Source organism: Aspergillus brasiliensis, assembly GCF_001889945.1.
Source record: "Aspergillus brasiliensis CBS 101740 unplaced genomic scaffold ASPBRscaffold_4, whole genome shotgun sequence".
Lineage (NCBI taxonomy): Eukaryota > Fungi > Ascomycota > Eurotiomycetes > Eurotiales > Aspergillaceae > Aspergillus > Aspergillus brasiliensis.
In genome coordinates this window covers 1,868,836-1,888,502 of record NW_027137445.1, presented here as the reverse complement: position 1 = coordinate 1,888,502, position 19,667 = coordinate 1,868,836, and the positions used below count along the sequence as shown (strand labels likewise).

Here is a 19,667-nt window from a genome sequence, read left to right as displayed (position 1 = left end):
GACAGAATGACCCAACTAACAGTATGAGTATGCTTGCTATGGTGTGCTTCCTGATGACATTGCTAAGACCATTGCAGATTTGGAGCATGGCATTGAGAACGGTACATTCGACTACAAGGCATTGATATCATATCGGTACGCATATAACCATCAAGAAAGTATATGCTCAGAGTTGACATCCACTATACTTATTCAACCTAGGAATGTAACTTCCACCATGTCATGTCAATCGGTACTCTCAAGTGGAACAAACCGCACCATCAACTTCCTCCCCTTTGGCAGCGCAATAAACTCCAAGTACTGCTCGATGCCTTCATCATCCACAACCTCAGGCGAATAATTGGCATACACCATCGCAATAACCAGCTTGATCTCCAGCAAGGCAAAGTTACTCCCTAAGCACATTCGCCCTCCCGTTCCAAAGGGATAAAACAGGCGTCGCATATCGTGGATCCGGTCACCCGCATCCATCCAACGCGATGGAATCCACTCTTCGGGCGATGGGAAAACCTCTTCAATCCGATGCAGTGAGTATGCAGAGGAGCTGACCTGCACTCCTCCGGGGATATAGTATCCATGGATCCATGTCCCCTCTGGAGGAGTCACCCGGGGTAATGGTGCCGGTGCCGGTGCGTGCAGTCGAAGAGTCTCCCGGACGATTGCATCCAGCAACGGAAGTGCATCGATGTCTGCCAGTGGAGGCACCTCTTCCTCCCTCCTCTCTGTATACCTCAATCCAGACAAACTAGCCAGTTCTTCTCTCAATCTCAGCTGCAACTCTGGCCTCTTCGACAGCTCCCATATGATATACGTGATGGTGATACCAGTCGTCTCATGCCCTGCCACCAAATGATCCAACACCTCCGACGCCACAGCCAGCTTCACATCCCCAGACATTTTCTTCCTCTCCAGTCCCTCTTTCAGCCGATCATAAACCACTGCCTGCGTCATGGGTTCACTCTCCCTCGAACTGACCCCCTCACACAAGCTTAAACACCACCTCTCCACAAACCCCATAAACCTCTCCTCCCTACTCATCCTCTTAAACGCCTCATACTGTCCCAACCAAACTCCCCAAGAAGTCAAATCTTGTAGAAACCTCGTCCCACCCTGCATTCCAAACACAAACCCAGAAGTAAAATCCATCCCGACAGCCTGAAAAACAGGCAACACATTAACTACTCCATTGGTAACAACTCCCCTTAGATACTCCCCCAACCGGCGGACTACCACCTCCCGCCCCAAAACCCCAACATCCCCCGATCTCAGCAAATAACTCTTCGCATAAACCCCACTCAGCAACCTCTTCTGCTCCCCATGGGGCTTATTCTCCAGCATTCCGACCAGATTCGGCGTATGGAAGTTCATGAATGTATCCGCATAAAACGCATGTTTTTCGAACGCGCCCTGCGTGTAGATCGCTCGCAGCCCTTCTAGGGAATTAATGCTGAGCTCGGTGGGCGAGAGGCGGATGATGGGCCCGAGGGTGCGATGGGCGGTGTAGATGGCCTTCACTTCGGTGGTGCGGGTGCGGTGGTGGGTGATCCATTTGGAAGTGTAGGGAGAGAGGATATGAGCTGCAGGGATGGAGGAGAGGGGATCAGTAAAGGATTTGTGGATGAGGTGGATGAGGTAGATGATGGGGAGGATGGTGATGAGGAGGACAGATAGCATGGTTTATGGGAATAGGGTGAGGGAATGAGTTGTGAGAGAGAATCGAATACGAGGGAGACAGGTTTAAGTAGGACGGATGGATGCATGAACTAATGATTAGGGTTCGCGGGATGCCTTGTGCATGGTTAGCAGCAGTTTGCAGCAATTAGTAAGGGAAGGCTAAGTCGTAGAATGATCACTTTAACTACTATCCATCAATTTATTCAAATGTATCATTCCTGCAATGGACATGAACAATACCAACATGAGAGTCGATTCGCCAGTATCATCACCAGACCTTCAACTCCCTCATACACACCAACTCACCCAAGCAACCATGTATATACACTCAATCAACATCACCATCAAAATCAGTCCCCATCGCCACCCCTCTACTACCCTCCAAATCCCTCCTCAACTCCTCAATCTTCCCCTCCAACGCCCTCACACAATCCCCTCCCAGTGGCATCCTCAAACCCTTAAACCCATGTCCATTCCCAACAACCCCAACCACCACCCTCGCCGCTTTCCCCGGATCCCCCCTAATCCACCCCCCCGCTGCGCTCATACCCTTCGACAACCTAACCATCTCCTCCACCGCAGTCCCCTCATACGCATCACTATATCCCCTTTCCAACCCGGGTCCCTTCGGAAAGACCTGCCGACTAGGGAACGGAGTACGAAATGCCCCCGGCTCAACAACCAACACTTTGATCCCGAAGGATTCCACTTCACGAGAGAGTGATTCGTGGATCGCTTCAATGGCGAATTTACTGGCGGAGTAGGTGCTTCGCGCGGGGCGGGCGATGAATCTATTCCATATATTAGATTATCACGTAGTGAGTACTCCACTGGGAAGGAAGAGGAAGAGGAGGAAGAGGGGGGATATACCCAGCTCCACTACTGATCAAGACAATATGTCCTGACCTCTTCTCCCGCATAATCGGTAAACAAGCCCTTACGGCGCGGAGGGGGCCGTAGAAGTTGACTTCCATTTGGGTGCGGACGGCGTCTTCACTAGATGATAGATCAGCATTTGCCATGAACATATCAAAATATATCAAGTATGACATAGAATGGAAGGAGTGGAAGGAATAGAATACCTCGTATCCTCAACACCACCAATAAACGCATACCCCGCATTATTCACTAACACATCGACACTATACTCCTTCGCTATCTCTGTAAACCGATCATACGCATCATGCTGCGCTGGATCAAGGCATATCCAGATCCCGCCATTAGCCGAGAACTCTGGATAGGAGCTTTCAGCTCTGCTAATATCCCGCGTCGTCCCGATGACTCTGTGTCCGGTGTGGAGGGCTTCGCTGGCGAGGGCTTTGCCGAGGCCGGAGGAGGGGCCTGTTATTAGCCATGTTTGTTGATTCATTCTTACTTTAGTGGATATGTATGAATGTTGAGTGTGTTCATTAGAGAGAAGGTGTGAATGAGAGGGGATATGTTGATAATTAACTGGCGGAGACATCGGAGTTAAGGCTTAAGTCCTATTCCTTTGTAAGTTTGCAGGGATGGGTATGGGTAGATGGTACCACGGATGAGAGTAAATATATCTGTGATGATTAGGTGAGCTGTCAGCCATCTACTATCATCGATATCTCCGATGGAATAGGTACAACCTGTGACTATAACATCATATCATACTATTATATAACGTAGCTCATGCATAAATATACATATCCATCAATAATCATACATCACGCCTCCACTTTTCCAACTTCACCCTGGCTGCGTCCCAGATACGCCGACTCCTCGATATTATTCAGCTCATCCTCCTCCTTATCCAGCTTCAAGTTGCAGAGGAAGAAGAGGTTTCCACCGACGAACGCCAGCACGGCGACGAACCCGTAGTTCCAGATGAGTAGGGGATCGGTAGATAAGGCGGTGAGACCTTGTTGGATAGCGGATGAAATGGCGTTCATGAAGAGGTACAGCGATTGAACTACATCCTTGTCAGTAAGATATACTTCATATACAGAAAGAGGGTATTACCTAAACTCTTCATGTTCTTCGGCGCCTTGGTATACGCATACTCGTAACCAGTGATCGAGGCAAAGATCTCCGAGAACGCAATCAGCACGTACGGCACGGCCTGCACCCACACGTTGATGGGAGCCGCCTCGTCGCAGCTGCTGGGGTGGTTGCCGCACGGGCTCAGCTTGTAGATGTAGTACTGGGTAACGGCGGCGGCGATCATGGATGCCGAGGCGAGCAGGTATCCCGCGTAGATACGCTTGATCGGGGTGAAGTGGAAGCCCATCTTGCGGAGACCCGGGTAGACGAACTGGTCCATGATGGGGATGAAGATGATCAGGGCCAGCGGGTCCAGGTTGTTGATGATGTCGTTGGGCACGCCGTGCAGCTGCATGGTGGCCGCCTGGGAGGTCAGGTTGTTGGTCATTTGTCCGTAGGCCAGCCCTGACGCCGTTAGATTGGTTTTATAATATATGGATGATGGGGACTTACAGTAAAGAGGGTACCAGGCAAACACTGCACAAGCCTTGACGGCACGACGCACTTCTTCGACCCACTGGTCGTCAAAGGTCATCCAGGAGGGCTTGTTGGCCAGACGGCTGGGCTTGACGCTGTCCCAGAATTCGGTCGATTTGCAGCGGTGGTAGCTAGCCTGTTAGCAAGGCCTTAACAAGGTCGGGGGGGATACTTACAAAGTAACCGGATTCCAGGACCATTGCCCCCGGAGAGCCAGGCTCCACAGCTGGAACGCCTTGGTCACGACCGATCCGGTCGGAGGCGTCACCGTGTAGCGCTTGCGACAGAAGAACAGGACAATCGGACAGATGCCGAACATGATGGTCGGCAGCAAAAAGGCCAGCCAGTATCCCACGTATTTCTCGGCGTACACCATGGCCACGGATCCGATCAGGGAGCCGACGTTGATCATGAAGTAGAAGTAGAGGAAGATGCGAGTGATGGTCTGCGCGGGATCCACGATGACGCGCTCGCCGGTCTTGGGAATGGTCTTGATGAAGAGTTTGGTCTCCTTGTATTGTTCGGCAATGAGGGGGGAGATGTTGGATCTATGACCGTTAGCTTGACTCCAGGAGACGAGGCGACAGCACCTACTTGAATCCACCCACGCCAATGCCGAAAATGACCAGACCAACCGCAAAGCAAGCCAGTGCACCGTTGGCGTAGGCAATAACCGGGGGAATCGAGGAGATGATGATGATAATGTGACCCAACATGGCGAAACCGATCGAGACTTGGATGGTTCGCATACGACCCCAGTATTCATCGGCAATCCAGGCACCCAAAATGGGCATGACGTAGCACCAGAAGGTGTTGACTATTCAGTCAGTTACTGATCATTCTCATGTTTCAGGCTCCTTAAGGTCAGGCTCCTTACAGGTTGTCAGGGCAGTGGAGGTCCGTTCACCCTGGCCCAGGGCACCCGACTGTCCACTGTAGCCGGCACCGGTGGTGGAGCCGGCGGGCAGAGGCTGCTGGATAAAGTTGACATCTACCAGGGTTAGCAAGAGATTTCAACAACCACTGCTATACCTACAAACTGCCGTTGTTCCGTAGTATGAGAACCGCTCGCACAACTCGACGAACGCGACCGTGTAGGCGGTCCAGCTAACCGTGTCGGAGACTCGACGCAGGGTCCGCTCCTCTTCCTCCGTGGGGTACTCGCGTCCATCATCGTGTACATTGTGGATGGATGGCACGGCCGACACCACGGCAGTCTCTTTCTCGTTGATGGGAAGATGAGGCTCCCTCTTTTCATCGACCGGTTGGATCTCCTTCTGGGGGACATGGGCCTGTGCGACATAGACGAGATCGTCTGCGCCAACGGGGTCACTCATCTTGGCGATCGGGCCCTGACAGGGTCTGATGTGGATGGATAGATGGAAAGGGGTGAAGAGACGATCGCACAAGAAAAAAGGGATCAACCTGGGGAGCAGGGAGCTAATAAAGCCATGGGAGGCGAGGAGCTACGCGACTAACGAACCGGTTGGGTGTTACATTTGGGTAAGCTGCAACAGGCTCGCTTGGGGCCACTATCAGTGCGCGGACACTACTCCAGAGAAGCTGCTAGTGCCAAGGCCTATTTCCACCGGGGCAGCGTCGGAGATCGAGACTCAATGTGGATGGAGCCACTATCTTAGACTCTTAGTATCTAGTTTCCATTACAGACAGTATCACGCGATGGAGTGGGTGCAACTGTTCGCCGCTGTCCATGTGGCCACTGGCCAGACAGTAGAAGGCTTATCCAGGGAGGTTCTAGCGTCCATCTAGAACGAGCACAACTGGCACCCGGACCTGCTTGTATCCATGGTTATGTGGCAAATACGCCGTTGCAGCCCGAGTGGCATGTGGATAAGAAACCGGGGGAAGCGCGTGGGCAAATGAGGTTACATCCATAGAGAATTATCCAGAGTGATCCTGGAGGACGTATGATCATTTGTCAAGTCCCTGCATGGTGGCGGAGGAGCAGGATTAGTTTCCACCAGACATGTTGGATACTTGGATTACTCGCGGTGGAAGCGATGCTATCGTCTATCTCAGAATCCGGATGAATAGAACGGGGCCACTGCACTAGTCTATCTAGCTTTTCTCGCCAACGGCAAGTGTGGTTGCTAATGCAGCCGAATGGATGTCCAACCGTGGGATCTGCTACAATCCCCGCACCACGCGTCTCTGGCACAGGGGTATGGAATATCTCTCTCAGCTCTCTACAACCGAGGCGGGCAAAAAGCAACCAGAGCTGAAAAGGGGGAGACTCGGAGTCACCGAGAATTCTAGGGATAAGCCAAAGGAAGGATGGGAAAAGCAAGTAAGGGATCGAGGTGCAGTCAGACAAGCAGATTGCGTGCTCTGACTGGTCCGGATAGTGGACGGGCTGGATGCAACCAAATAACCTATGAAATATCAACAATATTTGTCGACTATAAGATGGAGGTGAAGATATGAAACTGATAGAGGCAAAGTCGGAAATGACACCACCGCCAGCACTGATAACGGCATCAGCCGCAACCAATCATGTATTATCTACCAAACATGCCAAGATATTGCGGGACTTGGCAGTGGAGCTTCGACGAAGCCAAGTGGGTGGAGGCCCAAAAGAATTATCCGGATAGACTCTTGCCTATCTATCAACCCGTTCCGTCTGGAGGATATCTCCGCCTGCTACTCATGCTGCTGCTCATGCTGTTGCCTCATGCTGATGCAGTCATGTCAACAAGGATCTGAATTTAGCCACGGTATCATCCTCCGTAGGTAACCGGAATAATCTCACTCGCTGATAGCAACTGCACTCATGGTTCGATGGTTCATCGAGCGACTGTAGACGGTTCGGGGATGCTTCCACTCCCGGACGAGCACGTCCCTCGTGGCCTTGCAACTGGTTACGTACTGAAATCCCATCAAGCATTCACGGATGCCTGCCTAATCTCGATTGGGGCTAGTCTCCCTCCAGATCCCGCTGCCCTGATCGAGTCACGTGTTGATGGCCTGGGGCAGAGATGCTCACGTGTATAGCCATCCACTATAGCAGTGACAGGTCACCACCATCATGCTTCTCCAGACTTCTTCATGCTAGGCTGGCTGACGACACATGGCTGAACTGCAGCGGCAGTTGAGCCTTACTTATAGGCGGGTTCATCAAGCTTCTGTCATCTGCAGTGAAAGCACGCCTTATCCGGTCAATCTGATCCCTGCGGATAAACATTAAGCTTGATATTCTTGACTCGAGGACCCAAAATCATAGTCTAGCATCGGAAATGTTCCGACTGCCGACACTATCTAGTTGCCGATAGACGGCCTCCAAGTCCAGCTTCAATCAGCACTGGACAGCGCTAGTCAACTAGCCTGTACGCATTACGCGTGTCCCCAGCAACATTCGCTCCTGCCTGACTAGTGCAGAGGCAGCCAGTTTACTTTCAGTTTGTCCGGTCACTATATCATACTCCTCGGATACGATCATGGTCAGCCCTACAATTCGATGTACTTCTGGATGCGGCTTCAAAGTCATCCCGCGCTGATCTCCGACCAATAAGCGGCGGGGACGCCCCGCGAGGCTGAGGCTGACTCCATCGCTAAATCCCACACCGACCTCATTCCTCGTGATGCCCGCGGATGCAAATAAGCATGGAGAAATCTCCGGCAGTCACCTACTTGGAATTGGACAATGACCGTATCGACCAGCTCATGCGGGCAGCCCACCGGGGCCAGCTACGCGAAGTCCAATCCCTTCTATATGGCGTTTCCCCCAACGTCCAGGACCAGACCGGTCGGACGGCCTTCTCTTGGGCTGCATCCTATGATCTCTCGCAGGCTCAAGAGCAACGTAACCGTCTCAATGATCTATTGCAGTATCTCCTAGACAGAGGGGCCAATCCCAATATTGAAGACCACCATGGCGAAACGCCTCTCCACTGGGCAGTCAAAGGTGGAGATCCCGACATGGTCGACCTCCTGCTGCAGAAAGGAGTCGCCTCCGATATCGCAGACGCCCGGGGTCGTACGCCGCTATCACGTGCAGCGGGCCAAGGACACTGCAGGATCGTGCAGGCACTGCTATCCTCCGGGAGAGCGGATCCAGATAGCAAGGACAGCCGGGGTCGGACTCCGCTCTCCTGGGCTGCCGAGAACTGGCACTTGGATACCGTGCGCGCCTTGGTGGCGCACGGGGCTAGCGCCGATATCCACGACCATGAGGGGCAGATTCCACTCTGGTGGGTCATCAGCAACCACAATAAGAGACGCGAGGCCAACGGCCAGCACTCCGAGGACTTTCAGCAGTGGCTCGCCGTGCTCGGACCGACCCAGGGCGTGGAGCCGATGACCAAGGCCCGCCGGACCTTTCTGGCCTGGGCGAGTGAGCGCGGTGATACGGCGCTGGTGCACGAGCTGTTGAAGACAACCTGGGCGGATCCAAACTGCATTGATCGCTACCGAAAGACTCCGCTGGTCTATGCCCTCGAATGGAGTCACTACGAGATTGCAGACATGCTGATGTCTGGCTCTGACGATGCGAACCGGAAGCATGATGTTGTGTCGCTGAAGCTGATGGTCCAGGAGAGCCGCGCTCGGTTGCTGAAACCGTTCCTCGAGCGGTACAAGCCGGACCTGAGCAACGAGGACGAATCGAGCCCGATTCCTCTGATGCGATGGGCCCTGCAGCAGGCGGATCGCTCGACGGTCGCCATTCTTCTGGAACACAAGGCGGGTGTGGATGGCTTAGAGAACGGGGACTGGTTCGGTCCTTGCAGCACGGAGAAAGCGTCAACGAATCTGATGTTGAACCAGAACGTGCGGAATGATGTGTCGTCCATCCCCGTGATGGACATGACGATTTCGGATGGCGATCGAGCGGCCTTTACGGCATTGTTAACCCACCGGAGACACATGATGGCACTGGACGATGGGTACGATGGGAGGTACAGCCGCGGACTGAAATCGAGCGTCGCCGTGGATATCGTGGTGTTCCGGGATGGACGGCGCGCGGCGCGCTGGATTTCCGATGATACCTTGTATCAAGACATCAAGGCGATGCCGAAGACGGCGGAAGAGACACATTTGCTGTAAGTTGATCGCTCGAGCAATGACCTCTCTAATACAGACAGACTCTTTCGGGAGAACCATTACTGGAACACGTATTGCCAGCTGACCGACACGCCCAACGAGCTGCAATACTCCCTCGGAAATAAGAGTCCTTGTCGGACATTCTCCCTGTTCATCCGCTTGGACATGAAGATCGGTACCTTTACAGACACCGAGGACGACGACCGCAGAGTCCGCATTATCGAGTGGGCTGTATTAGAGGCGCCGCAGAAGACCATCCACTACTTCAGCAACTTGCCGTACGGGTGGATCCCAGAGAGTGATCTAGAGCTGGTGCAGCTGTTTATGCAGACGTGGCGGGACGACTGGATCGCGTTTTGTCGCGAGGCTCGGGGGTATCTAGGACGGCTGGTATGTACTGAGATATAATCCGTCAGACGACTGCTAATGATGTAGCGAACCCATCAATTAACCGCCCGCGGCAAAGACGACCGTCTGATTGACTCTATTGCAGAGAGCATGCAGCAATGGACGCAGATCCAAGCCGCGTTGGCCGAGCAGCTCGGCCAGGCGCGGAACTTTGTCACGCAGTACCAGCGGTTCAGCGAAACGCGCAAGTTCAGTGAGCGGATGCAGAGCATGATTGATGGGTTGGATAAGGAGATCTCCGGGCAGATTGATAAGTTGGAGCAGACCGTGCGCGATTTGCTACAAATTGTACGTTGCCGTGATGCCCGGGGGTACGAGGATTAGGCTAATATTGGTAGGAATTTGCGTGGGTATCGATCAACGAGGCGCACCGGTCGACTAGTTTGGCGACGAGCATGAAACGGCTGAGTTGGATTACAGTATGCCTGATTAGTTATGTATTTCCCTGAGGGTGCTGACATTGGTAGTTTATATTTCTTCCATTGACATTTGCATCGGTGAGTTTATTACATCCGTTGACATACTGGTCTAATTAATTAGAGTCTATTCGGCATGAACGTGGACATCCTCAGCGACAACCCCTCGTGGCGGTGGTACCCGCTCATCGGGGGAGTGCTCGTGTTATTAACAGTGGCTGTATGGCTATCGACCAAGTTTACCAATGTAAGTCTCAGTTCAGTATGGACCGGACATCTCTAATGATTATAGGTTGAGCGATGGGTGGAGACTCAAGCGGAGGAGATTATCAACGGACGACGGAAGAAAGAGACTCTTGTGTGGTGATCACCCAATACCCACGATTTAATATAAATGTTATCAATCACACCAACTAACATACAATCTCAAAACCACTATATACCTGCCATCTCAAAGTAACGACTAGACAGTAAAGTCGCGGGCATGCACACCCTGCCGAGCTAGGAGGGCAGTCAATAGAGCACGCACGTCAGTCAGGATCTCAGAGGCGGTCGTAGGGACCGGCAGGGCGGCAGATCCAGCAGCAGATCCAGAGGGTGCCGTAGCAGCAGAGGGCGTAGCGATGACCGGAGAAGAAGCAGTGGGTGTAGCGACAGCAGTAGACTCGGAGGTAGTAGCAGAAGTAGTCGAAGACGAAGCGACAGCCACATTCTGCGTCGGAGTAGTAGCCGCAGTAGTAGCCACAGTAGTAGCCTCAACCGAAGTAGCAGAAGTAGCAGCAGCAGCAGCAGCACTCGTACTCTCCACCTGCGCAGCAGTACTACTAGCGTCACCACTGGAAGAAGAAGAAGAAGAAGCATCACCACTTCCAATATCCTTAGTGATATCCCCACTCTCAACATAAACCCCACTCCAGTACCAATCCTCCGTCCCATCCCCGGTCAAACTCAACACACCGACATGAAAATCCTGCCCATTCGAACTAACACTCGCACTCACGGGACTCACCACCTCCGTCAAGGCCTCCGACCCATTCGACGCCCACAACCCCACCGTCTTCTCATCAAAATCAATCTCATACGCGAAATTATACCATTTCCCCGTCTCCAGTTCCACTTCCCAGTGGGTATTGCCGCCGGCGTTCCATTTCAGGGTGTTATCTTGGTATTGGAGCTCGGTGAAATGGCTTTCGAAGAAGGCGATTTGGTGTTCGCTTGAGGAGGCTGGAGGGTTGGTGCTACTTGCTGAGAGGGAGAAGTGGTAGTAGAGGTGGCCGGATCCGAGGGTAGATTCAGCGGAGCTGGAGGGGGTGACTTGGGGGATTAGTTCCGTGCGTTGCATGGTTTGGCCGTTCCAGAAGGAGGTTGAGTCCTATTATATCCCCGAGGGGGATAGTGGATTAGTTGGGTTTGGTTTGGGTGTGGAAGAGGGTATAGGGTAAGTACCAGTCTAGTGCGTAGTCCTTGGGCATCGCTCGCCGCTGGGTTCTTGTACTCGCTTGATAGGGCGAGGTATTCGGACGTGTTGCCGTCGCCGTGGATGTACCATTGCCATGGGGCGATTTGGTTACTCCATGACCCTGTAGTTTCTTAGTATGTGGATGTGAAAGCGGATATGGATAAGGGTATGCTAGGGGAGATACATTCGTCAAAGCCGGCAACAGTATAGGATGAATTGAAGATGCCGCTCCACACTACGGATCCAGCCAGTGTGGAGACGGGGAAGGCGAGGAAGGCAGCTCCTTTCATGGTGACTTGTGTAGTTATAAAGAGTGACTTGTAAGAATGTAGAAGAGAGAGAAGAAAGAGTGTATGTGACCGGCACAATGAAGAAAGAATGTAGAGCAAAATGGAATCGTTGGTGGTGAGCGGTTACAGGTTTAAGTAGGTGGATGCAACTGAAACATCTATCCCTGGCGGTTTCATCACCGCCGCTGGTAGATTAAGCTTGTTTCACATTGATCCAACAGGGTCCATGACAGACCGACGTGAGACTGACAGCGGTAAACAATTGATTATCTTTAGTTTAAGGGTGGTCACTATGCAGAGCTAATTGCTTGGCTGTCCAGCTTGTATTCTCAACACACCCACACCGGTTATTAAAGGTACGCCTCATACCACAGCTGCATCAGTGGTATTACAAGGCTAAGACTGCCTCCTTCAATTTGGCAAAATTAGGCGTTCCCAACCCGGTCGCCGGATCCCATCCCGTCGTGGCATTCCAGCTCGCCCAGGGGATCACCCCCGCTCCCTCCACATCGCCTTGGCAGCCCACGGCCTCACCACTGGTGATATCGTTCAGGCTCTTGTAGCCGCTGGAGTACAGCCAGGGGTTCAAGAAGCCCAAGGAGGACTTGCCAGCCCGCAGACGCGCATCGTTGAGCAGTGCAATGACTCCCGCGAACACAGGGCTAGCGCCAGAGGTACCCCCCACAAGGCCGAGCTGACCGTCAGTCACAGTTTCGTAGCTGTCCACATTAGCAGGTATCATGCACTCTTCTAGAAGGTAACATACTAAGGAGATCCCGCAAAAGCAGACACATCAGGGAACGCGCGACCGCTAAAGTTGGTATACTGCTCGTAGTACTCCTTCGTCGAAGCGGAGATGTACTTGTCCAGGTAGGTCTCCACCTGGGACGACTGGTACGATGGCTGCGAGAAGTAGTTGCTGAAGCCGCCGGAGCTGTCCACCCAGGCGACTTCGGGCACATCTTGAGTGCCGCCGACCGCAGTGATGTAGGGACATGTTCCTGGGAACATGGGGGTGAATTCGACCTTGTCGGTGCCGTCGTTGGAAATGCAGGCGCCGCCCACACCTATATCTATTAGCCGAGGCCTGAGGTCAGAGAGATGGGGGTAACATACCAGAATCACCGGAGGATTCGAGAATGGAGATACCGCGTGTTCCCATCAGGCCGATGAGGTTGCATACGCGCGTGGCGTAGGCGTAGGGGACGGTCTATCCTGTTAGCAGACGTTTTTTGTGGAAGGTAATATGCTTACATCTTCATCATCACCATACGAGTTGCTGATCACCAGTGGCAGCTCAGCGTTGGTCTTGTTCAGCAGATACTCGTAGTAGTTCAGGTACGGCTCGTTCTCGTCGGTCGTGGTCTCGACATCAGGAATGAACGGACTATACCATCAGCTTGATTCCATCTCTATTCTCAGGCCACTCACGGAGATCCACCGGTAATGTACTCCGTCACCGGCAAAGGATGCGAGATGCCCACGATGTTCTGCACATCGAGGTCAGCTTCCCCCGCCGGATCATTCTCCTGGTTGTTGATCCCCCCGTTGATCGTCACAACCGTGAAACTCTGCTGCGGAATGTCAAAGTACTGGGTGAAGAGATCCAGATCCGAGTACAAGGCGGACTCGTTCAAGAAACTCCCAAACCCAACCCGACTGCCCGACGACGCCTCCGGCGTATAGTCAATGCTATACTGCTCCTTGAGGCAATCCGGGGTGATGTACTCGCACACATCACTGCTCTTCTTGCTGCTCTCCTTGGTCGTCTGCGAAGCACGCACCGCGGCCGAGCGCGCCGCGTTGGACTTGCCAAAGAACACCGTCGGCGAGATGAGATCAATAGACCCCGTCAGCTCATCCGGCACCGAGTACTGCGTCGTGCGCACCTTCTGGGTGGATCCGCTCTGGTACACCGAGAAGGTGGTGTTGAGCAGCTGGTTCGCAGTCCCCACCGTGGTCGCAAAGTTCAGCAGACCACCCTCCTTGTGGATCTGGGTGACGCCGTTCTGGTTCAGCCACGACACCACCGCCGCATCGTCGGCCAGGGGGAACTGCTCGTTGATATCGGCCAGATCCAAGAACTGGCCGTACGTGGCCTTGCCCGGGGTGGACACGGCCAGGAGCTTTTCCTCCAGCTGGTCCAGGTTCTGGCGCGCCAGAGCCACGGACAGCGTAATGGTCGAGCTGGTATCAGCGGCCTTGACGAGCTTCCAGTCACTGGGCACCGACTTGGCGGTCTCCAGGACGACGCTGCCCAAGACAGGGGCGGCAAGGATGAAGCCTGCCGAGAGGCGGGAAAAGGCGACCATGGTTAGAAAAGCAATTTAGCCCTGGGTGGAGATCAAAGCAGACAACAACGAGGGATTCCCGGTTAGTTATAGATGTGGAAATGATCAAGCCATTCTGCAGTGGGTTTGGTCCGTCGGAGGGCGGGCGGGCTCCGGTGGAACAATCACGGTGCATTATGCATCCCTTGCATGCAGGCACGCGATGAAGCCATCCGTGCCCTATCCTGTTCTGTGGAAAAAAAGACCCACGAATAATGTATTGTAGCGATTACTCCGTACATCACAAGCATTGTCTGGTAGTAATGAATAGTGATAAGCTCTCTGAAGATTATCATCAAAAAGATGCATTGTTCCTGCAGCAAAAGCTACAGCAGAGCTAGCCGCGGCTTCGGCAATCGGAAGAGCGACGGAGTCCGTCTGGCAATAGATTAATCGGCAGAAAAAGAACGGTGGACACTATGGAGACACTAACGGCACAGATAGGCGTTCTGCAGCAATAGTGGCTTACTAGCTATCATGGAAACAAACTAGATTGGATGACACCATTGATTTCCCAAAAGTGATGCGAACCGTGAGGGGAAGGTAGTACTGCATGAAGCTGCTGATAACGCCATTATTGCCTCCTACTCCGACAGTAAATAGTATTAGCAATCGCAATTAAACTCATATTGCAAATGATTAACTGATTAACCATCTTAACATCAGAGAAGAATAATGCCTCACCCCGCCGGGGTTACCCGTTCATCAAAACAAACCACTCCCTACGGAGTACTACTTATGCTTCACCGTCTCCACCAGCCACTCGATCCGTCCATCCTCCGCCACCTCCCCGAACATAAATGTCTCCGCAGCGCTCACTGTTCCATCAGGCTTGGTCATAGTTGAACTATGTCTATCGGCGAATTGATTCCCGTCGCGCAGGAACTGCGTAACTTTGAGTGTCACGCTGTTCGGTGGGAGAATCCCCCGTAGCCACTTGATGTGCGCGACAAAAGCAGGGAAGTCGCGTGTGGTATCATCATCGCGTTGTGTGAAGGTAGGTGTGAACAGCTTGGCCAGGTCAGGTTCAGTAGTCTCGGGAGGACCGCTGAAGAGGCTGGTTAAGGCCGATTCGAAGGTGGTGGGGTTGGAGGCGAATGTGGTGGATGACATGTTTAAATAGTTAGGAGTATCCTTTGAGAGAGATTCGTGACTTCAGAGGGGTTGGAAATTAGTATGGATGGTCTTTTGAACTTTGTTAATGATGGGATCATCAGCACTGCATGGCATATAAATATTATGGTATGATGGGAGCCTAACATACAAAGCTTGGGGCTTGTCTCAGTAAGTTGTTGCCTACGTGACAACTAATAGGAGTTGTTCTTTGTTTAAAAGATTGCAATGAGGTCAGTAATTGCGTGTTAGATTCAGATGTCCATTTTATTCGCTCTCTCAACTACTAGAGGCGTGTATGCTGACGTGAGCGCTAGTACTATCGAGCCAACTAATAATGGCCCAGGGCGGTTGAATGAGGCTCTTCTTTGAACCAAATACTTCCTACCCTTAATTGGGAGCAGCTTTCACAAATCCGAAGGTAGATTGTTCCTTGGATTGAAGACCACTCTGAACATCAGCATCACAGACAGTAATTCCGCCTCATGTCGCCAAGGATCCAGCGGCGCCAGTGCATATACCCACGGACCCTTTGCTTGCGACCATCCACCTGGTCAAGTAGCTGTGGGTTGAACTTGCGAGTTCTCCCAGCTTTGGACCTTCAGGCTCCTTATATGCATACGCTTTTGTATAATTAACATTCCATGCAATAAATAACCATCTGCCGCTCAAATGTGCACCATATTCCAGAATCGACCCCGTTGATGAGCCTAGAATTTGCCCTGTGAATATTGTCAGCCACGCTGTTAATATTTTTCACATAGCGATAAAGTCCACATCCGGTCGATAAAGCTTCTCCAGACTTACAGCAACGCTTCGCCGCCTTTGACGACGCCAGACAAGTAGTGACATCTGTTTACGTACCTCTCACCTCGTACACAGTGGAAGATATCCTTACAAAGAGGAAAGCTTCGCAAATAACGGAGAATGTGCATAAAATGCGATCATTTTATGATATATTTCTTACAATGATAGTTGCCTCCAGAGTAGCTACCATCCGAACAAGGCAAGTCAGCCCTCAGGGTAATCGCAGTTGCTCGGTTGTGTTCTCCGCATACTCCCTAGCCAGTAGGGAGTAAACTCTGAACAATTCTCAATCTAGCGACCTATAGCACAGACTGCGACAGCATTATGCCCTTCTACAGCTGTCATCAGGAGCCATTGGGCAAGAGGTATCCCTACTCTATACCCTCCTGACTGCCTCCGGGCGCATATTGCTTGGCTGGCTGAGCTAGGAGCGCCTATCGGCACTGTGGGCGGAAGATAGTTCCTGATTATGTCAAGATAAGGCTAGTCAGGGGTACAAACCAAGGCTTCCGGCATGCCAATGCAGGATAGAAAACCACTGTCTGGTTTCGGCCTGCCTGTCACAGATGGGGAGGTGACACGATCGACCACACTAAACAAGAGCACCAACGGATTAAGGCTATATACATTCTTACCTCGATCTACCGACCAATCCGGTGCACTATATTCATTGACCTCCTTGCGTCTATGTCCATTATGGTAATGGCAGCATTCTAGGTCGTTTCTGGTCTGCTGGACTTGGTTAGTTCGCTATGCGGGCTCCACCCGTGCACTGACCATTTATATGGCCGTTCGGCCCCCTTCCTTGGGGAAAGACAGCAAGGCAATACAAAAGACAAGCTTCTATGACATTGTCCTACAGGTTCCCCCATTCTGGCCAATATGGACATCAATGAAGGCTGTGACTCCCTGGAACAAGGAGCAGAACCAAACGCCATACCTTTTTTACATTCTGAGCCTGCTCCCCTTGATGATGTGACGAAAAGCCATCTTCTAACCCGCTTCCAGCCCCGAAGAAGCAAGTATAGCTCGGTATCACACGATGCATGCATAGAATGTCATGTGGATCTGTTTGGGCGAGCTGGTGTGGGGAAAATAATTGGGGGCATGAATGCATATGATGGCGACTTTACAGCACTCTGCGCCCCGGAGGCACTACCAGAGCGCATTGCCTTTTGCTCTTACTTCAATGAATATGCATTTGTGTATGATGGTGAGAATTTCCATCCGGTTCCAAAAATCATGATATCCCCCAGCAGCTGACACTTAGCCTTAGATACCACAGTCGATGCTGTTCAGCCTACAAACCCTATATTAGAGGACGCCATCTTGACGAGGGCTCTGGGGATAAAGAAAGCGAAGGAGCTCACAAGACCAGGAGACACTCAGACAAAAAAGCAGCTCCTCGCAAAGATCTGGGCCTTACTACAAGAGATCGATCCCGACTACCTTGGTCGCTGTCACGCTAAGTTCATCGAGTGGTATGAGACGGCTAAGCTTATGCGTGACAAGCATTTCACGAATCTGGATGCTTATCTGCTCAACAGAGCCTTGGATTGCGGAGCTAAGTTGGTGAACCCCTCGTAAGATCATGATCATGCTGCAGCTGACGCCTTGTAAGTTGGGTGGTTCGTATGATGGGCTGGGCTAGTGGTGTCGTGCTCACACCAGAAGAAGAGGAGTATGCTGGACCAGTTACATATCTAGCTTTTATCGTACTGGCCGTCACGAACGACATCTGGTCGTGGGAGAGAGAGAAGCGAGTGACAAGACAATCAGGAGGATCGGTTCCACTCGTTAACGCCGTGCACGTAGTTATGCAGACACATAATACGGATGAAGAGTGTGCGAAGAAGATTGTCTCCTCCCAGATTCTCGAAGAGCATGAGGAGCGGTATTGCCGCCTTCGTGATGAGTATCTCAGAAAGCCAGATATCTCAATGTCGATCAAAAAGTGGTTTCGGATCCTTGAACTATCGATTGCTGGAAATGCACTGTGGAGCGTCCGCGCTATACGATATCATCAAGATGTTCGGAATCCCTATCAAGGCTCTTTTGACTTTCCTTCCGTTTTCCGCTCCCTTAAGGTAACGCAATTTGCTCCGAAAGTGAGATCAGAGAGCGAGGATATCGCAGGTATGCTTCATTTCCTTAGCTTAGCTGTGATGCAAGTGACTAACAGCTTCTATTCACAGAAGCAAGGCCAAAGAATCCGGCATTGACGCCAGCGCCAAGGCTAGGCGACTCAGTAAGCTCCATACCACTCTTAGCCGACTAGACTAACGTCTCTAGATTCTATGGAAGCCATACGAATATCTCACGTCCTCACCATCAAAAGATTTCTGCAATCATCTGATAGACGCTCTTCAAGAGTGGTACAAGCTCCCGCAGGCCTCCTTGGCTACTATTTCCGGAATAGCAACTCTACTCCATGAAGCATCACTAATGTAAGCCCAAGTCTTTCTCTCTCATCTCGCCTAAGAGCTAAACTAATTCTTCTCAAAGGCTGGACGATATACAAGACGACAGCCCTCTCCGCCGCGGTAAGCCTGCAGTACATACCATCTTCGGCGTAGGACAAACGATCAACTCGGCATGTTATCAAATCAACAACGCCCTGCGTCTCTGTCTACAGCTTTCTCCTTCCGCAGGATTGATCTTTTCAGGTAAGTTACCCTACTACGATGCCGAAGTAACCCCCGATTGATATTCCAGACCAACTCGCCCACCTCTTCACCGGCCAAGCGCATGACCTCCACTGGGCCAGACACAAGCGCATTCCGACAGAGGAAGACTATTTCCGGATGGTGGACGGGAGTAAGCCTCTACACGGAGTGTTCCATATGACCTACTAACAAGATATATAAGAAAATGGTGCCCTCTTAACACTGATCTCTCGGCTGATGCAGAATGAAGGCACGCAAAACAGGTACCCAAATATCTAAGTCCCAAATAGCTACTAAACTCTCTACTAACCGACAAAGTACCCTCGACCTATCCCACCTCATGAACCTCATCGGAAGAGCCTACCAGCTCAGAGATGACTATCAGAATTTAGCATCTGCAGACGTAAGCAACCCACTACTTTACCTCACAAAGAAAGCTAATTTTAGATATAGTATACAACCCAACGCGGCTTCTGCCAAGACCTCGACGAAGGCAAAATCTCCTATCCTCTCATCCGGACTATACAAAGCTCCGACGACCCCACCATCCTCATGGAATGGCTGCAGCAGCAGCAAGGAAACAGCAACTCGCATGAGACGAAAACATTCATCCTGGGTATGATAGAACAGAGTGGAAGTTTAGAAGCAACTCGAAGTGTATTGCGCGATCTATCTGTAGAGATGATGCGGCAGCTTGAGATGATTGAAAGTATGACGGGAGTGAAGAATTGGATGTTGGGGAGTATTTTGGCGAAGCTGCAGGGAGAGTTTTCCACAGAGAAGAAGGAAAGTAAGAAGGAGAGTTCGTTGGAGAAAGTGTTGCGTGTGTGGGGTGGGTATCGGGATGAAGCGTGGAGGGATGTACTTAATTGAGTAGACTAGTAGAGTAGACTTTGACATTGAAAAATAACATCATGAACCGATCTATTCATTTTCTATCCTCTCTAGAAGACAATCAT

At 51.7% G+C, this 19,667-nt stretch overlaps 9 protein-coding genes across 9 annotated transcripts; 3 read left to right on the top strand and 6 right to left on the bottom strand.

Annotated features, from left to right (window-relative positions):
* Positions 1–16: 16 nt before the first annotated feature.
* Positions 17–1,703, bottom strand: ASPBRDRAFT_41421 (cytochrome P450). Its single transcript, XM_067624564.1, has one exon. The coding sequence runs from the start codon at positions 1,672–1,674 to the stop codon at positions 226–228; it is 1,449 nt and encodes a 482-aa protein (XP_067480969.1). The 5' UTR covers positions 1,675–1,703; the 3' UTR covers positions 17–225.
* A 299-nt stretch (positions 1,704–2,002) lies between these two features.
* ASPBRDRAFT_121950 (uncharacterized protein) lies at positions 2,003–3,043 on the bottom strand (the record flags this gene model as incomplete). The annotated part of the gene is made up of 3 exons (XM_067617476.1): positions 2,003–2,465; positions 2,545–2,670; positions 2,757–3,043. 3 exons carry the CDS (start codon positions 3,041–3,043, stop codon positions 2,003–2,005), a joined length of 876 nt encoding a protein of 291 aa, XP_067480968.1.
* Positions 3,044–3,211: 168 nt separating this feature from the next.
* Positions 3,212–5,578, bottom strand: ASPBRDRAFT_41419 (putative MFS peptide transporter). Its single transcript, XM_067624563.1, has 7 exons — positions 5,198–5,578; positions 5,039–5,152; positions 4,756–4,978; positions 4,338–4,709; positions 4,138–4,292; positions 3,664–4,089; positions 3,212–3,613 (listed from the first exon to the last, which is right to left on the bottom strand). The coding sequence occupies exons 1-7, from the start codon at positions 5,496–5,498 to the stop codon at positions 3,369–3,371; spliced, it is 1,836 nt and encodes a 611-aa protein (XP_067480967.1). The 5' UTR covers positions 5,499–5,578; the 3' UTR covers positions 3,212–3,368.
* Positions 5,579–9,303: 3,725 nt separating this feature from the next.
* On the top strand, positions 9,304–10,290 carry ASPBRDRAFT_514153 (uncharacterized protein). Its single transcript, XM_067626720.1, has 4 exons — positions 9,304–9,609; positions 9,655–9,915; positions 9,966–10,124; positions 10,168–10,290. The coding sequence occupies exons 1-3, from the start codon at positions 9,385–9,387 to the stop codon at positions 10,074–10,076; spliced, it is 597 nt and encodes a 198-aa protein (XP_067480966.1). The 5' UTR covers positions 9,304–9,384; the 3' UTR covers positions 10,077–10,124; positions 10,168–10,290.
* A 216-nt stretch (positions 10,291–10,506) lies between these two features.
* On the bottom strand, positions 10,507–11,792 carry ASPBRDRAFT_28913 (glycoside hydrolase family 131 protein; the record flags this gene model as incomplete). Its single annotated transcript, XM_067622577.1, has 3 exons — positions 10,507–11,415; positions 11,490–11,623; positions 11,687–11,792. 3 exons carry the CDS (start codon positions 11,790–11,792, stop codon positions 10,507–10,509), a joined length of 1,149 nt encoding a protein of 382 aa, XP_067480965.1.
* A 388-nt stretch (positions 11,793–12,180) lies between these two features.
* ASPBRDRAFT_28912 (S53 family peptidase) lies at positions 12,181–14,104 on the bottom strand (the record flags this gene model as incomplete). The annotated part of the gene is made up of 5 exons (XM_067622576.1): positions 12,181–12,511; positions 12,559–12,859; positions 12,909–13,002; positions 13,047–13,179; positions 13,224–14,104. The coding sequence occupies 5 exons, from the start codon at positions 14,102–14,104 to the stop codon at positions 12,181–12,183; spliced, it is 1,740 nt and encodes a 579-aa protein (XP_067480964.1).
* Positions 14,105–14,648: 544 nt separating this feature from the next.
* Positions 14,649–15,458, bottom strand: ASPBRDRAFT_41416 (uncharacterized protein). The gene has a single exon (XM_067624562.1). The coding sequence runs from the start codon at positions 15,233–15,235 to the stop codon at positions 14,855–14,857; it is 381 nt and encodes a 126-aa protein (XP_067480963.1). The 5' UTR covers positions 15,236–15,458; the 3' UTR covers positions 14,649–14,854.
* Positions 15,459–16,778: 1,320 nt separating this feature from the next.
* On the top strand, positions 16,779–17,754 carry ASPBRDRAFT_514078 (uncharacterized protein). The gene is made up of 2 exons (XM_067626719.1): positions 16,779–17,255; positions 17,319–17,754. The coding sequence occupies exons 1-2, from the start codon at positions 16,925–16,927 to the stop codon at positions 17,627–17,629; spliced, it is 642 nt and encodes a 213-aa protein (XP_067480962.1). The 5' UTR covers positions 16,779–16,924; the 3' UTR covers positions 17,630–17,754.
* On the top strand, positions 17,680–19,581 carry ASPBRDRAFT_53840 (bifunctional terpene synthase/polyprenyl synthetase family protein; the record flags this gene model as incomplete). The annotated part of the gene is made up of 8 exons (XM_067627131.1): positions 17,680–18,150; positions 18,225–18,290; positions 18,335–18,489; positions 18,548–18,708; positions 18,758–18,859; positions 18,911–18,971; positions 19,027–19,111; positions 19,162–19,581. 8 exons carry the CDS (start codon positions 17,680–17,682, stop codon positions 19,579–19,581), a joined length of 1,521 nt encoding a protein of 506 aa, XP_067480961.1.
* Between the last annotated feature and the right edge of the window lie 86 nt (positions 19,582–19,667).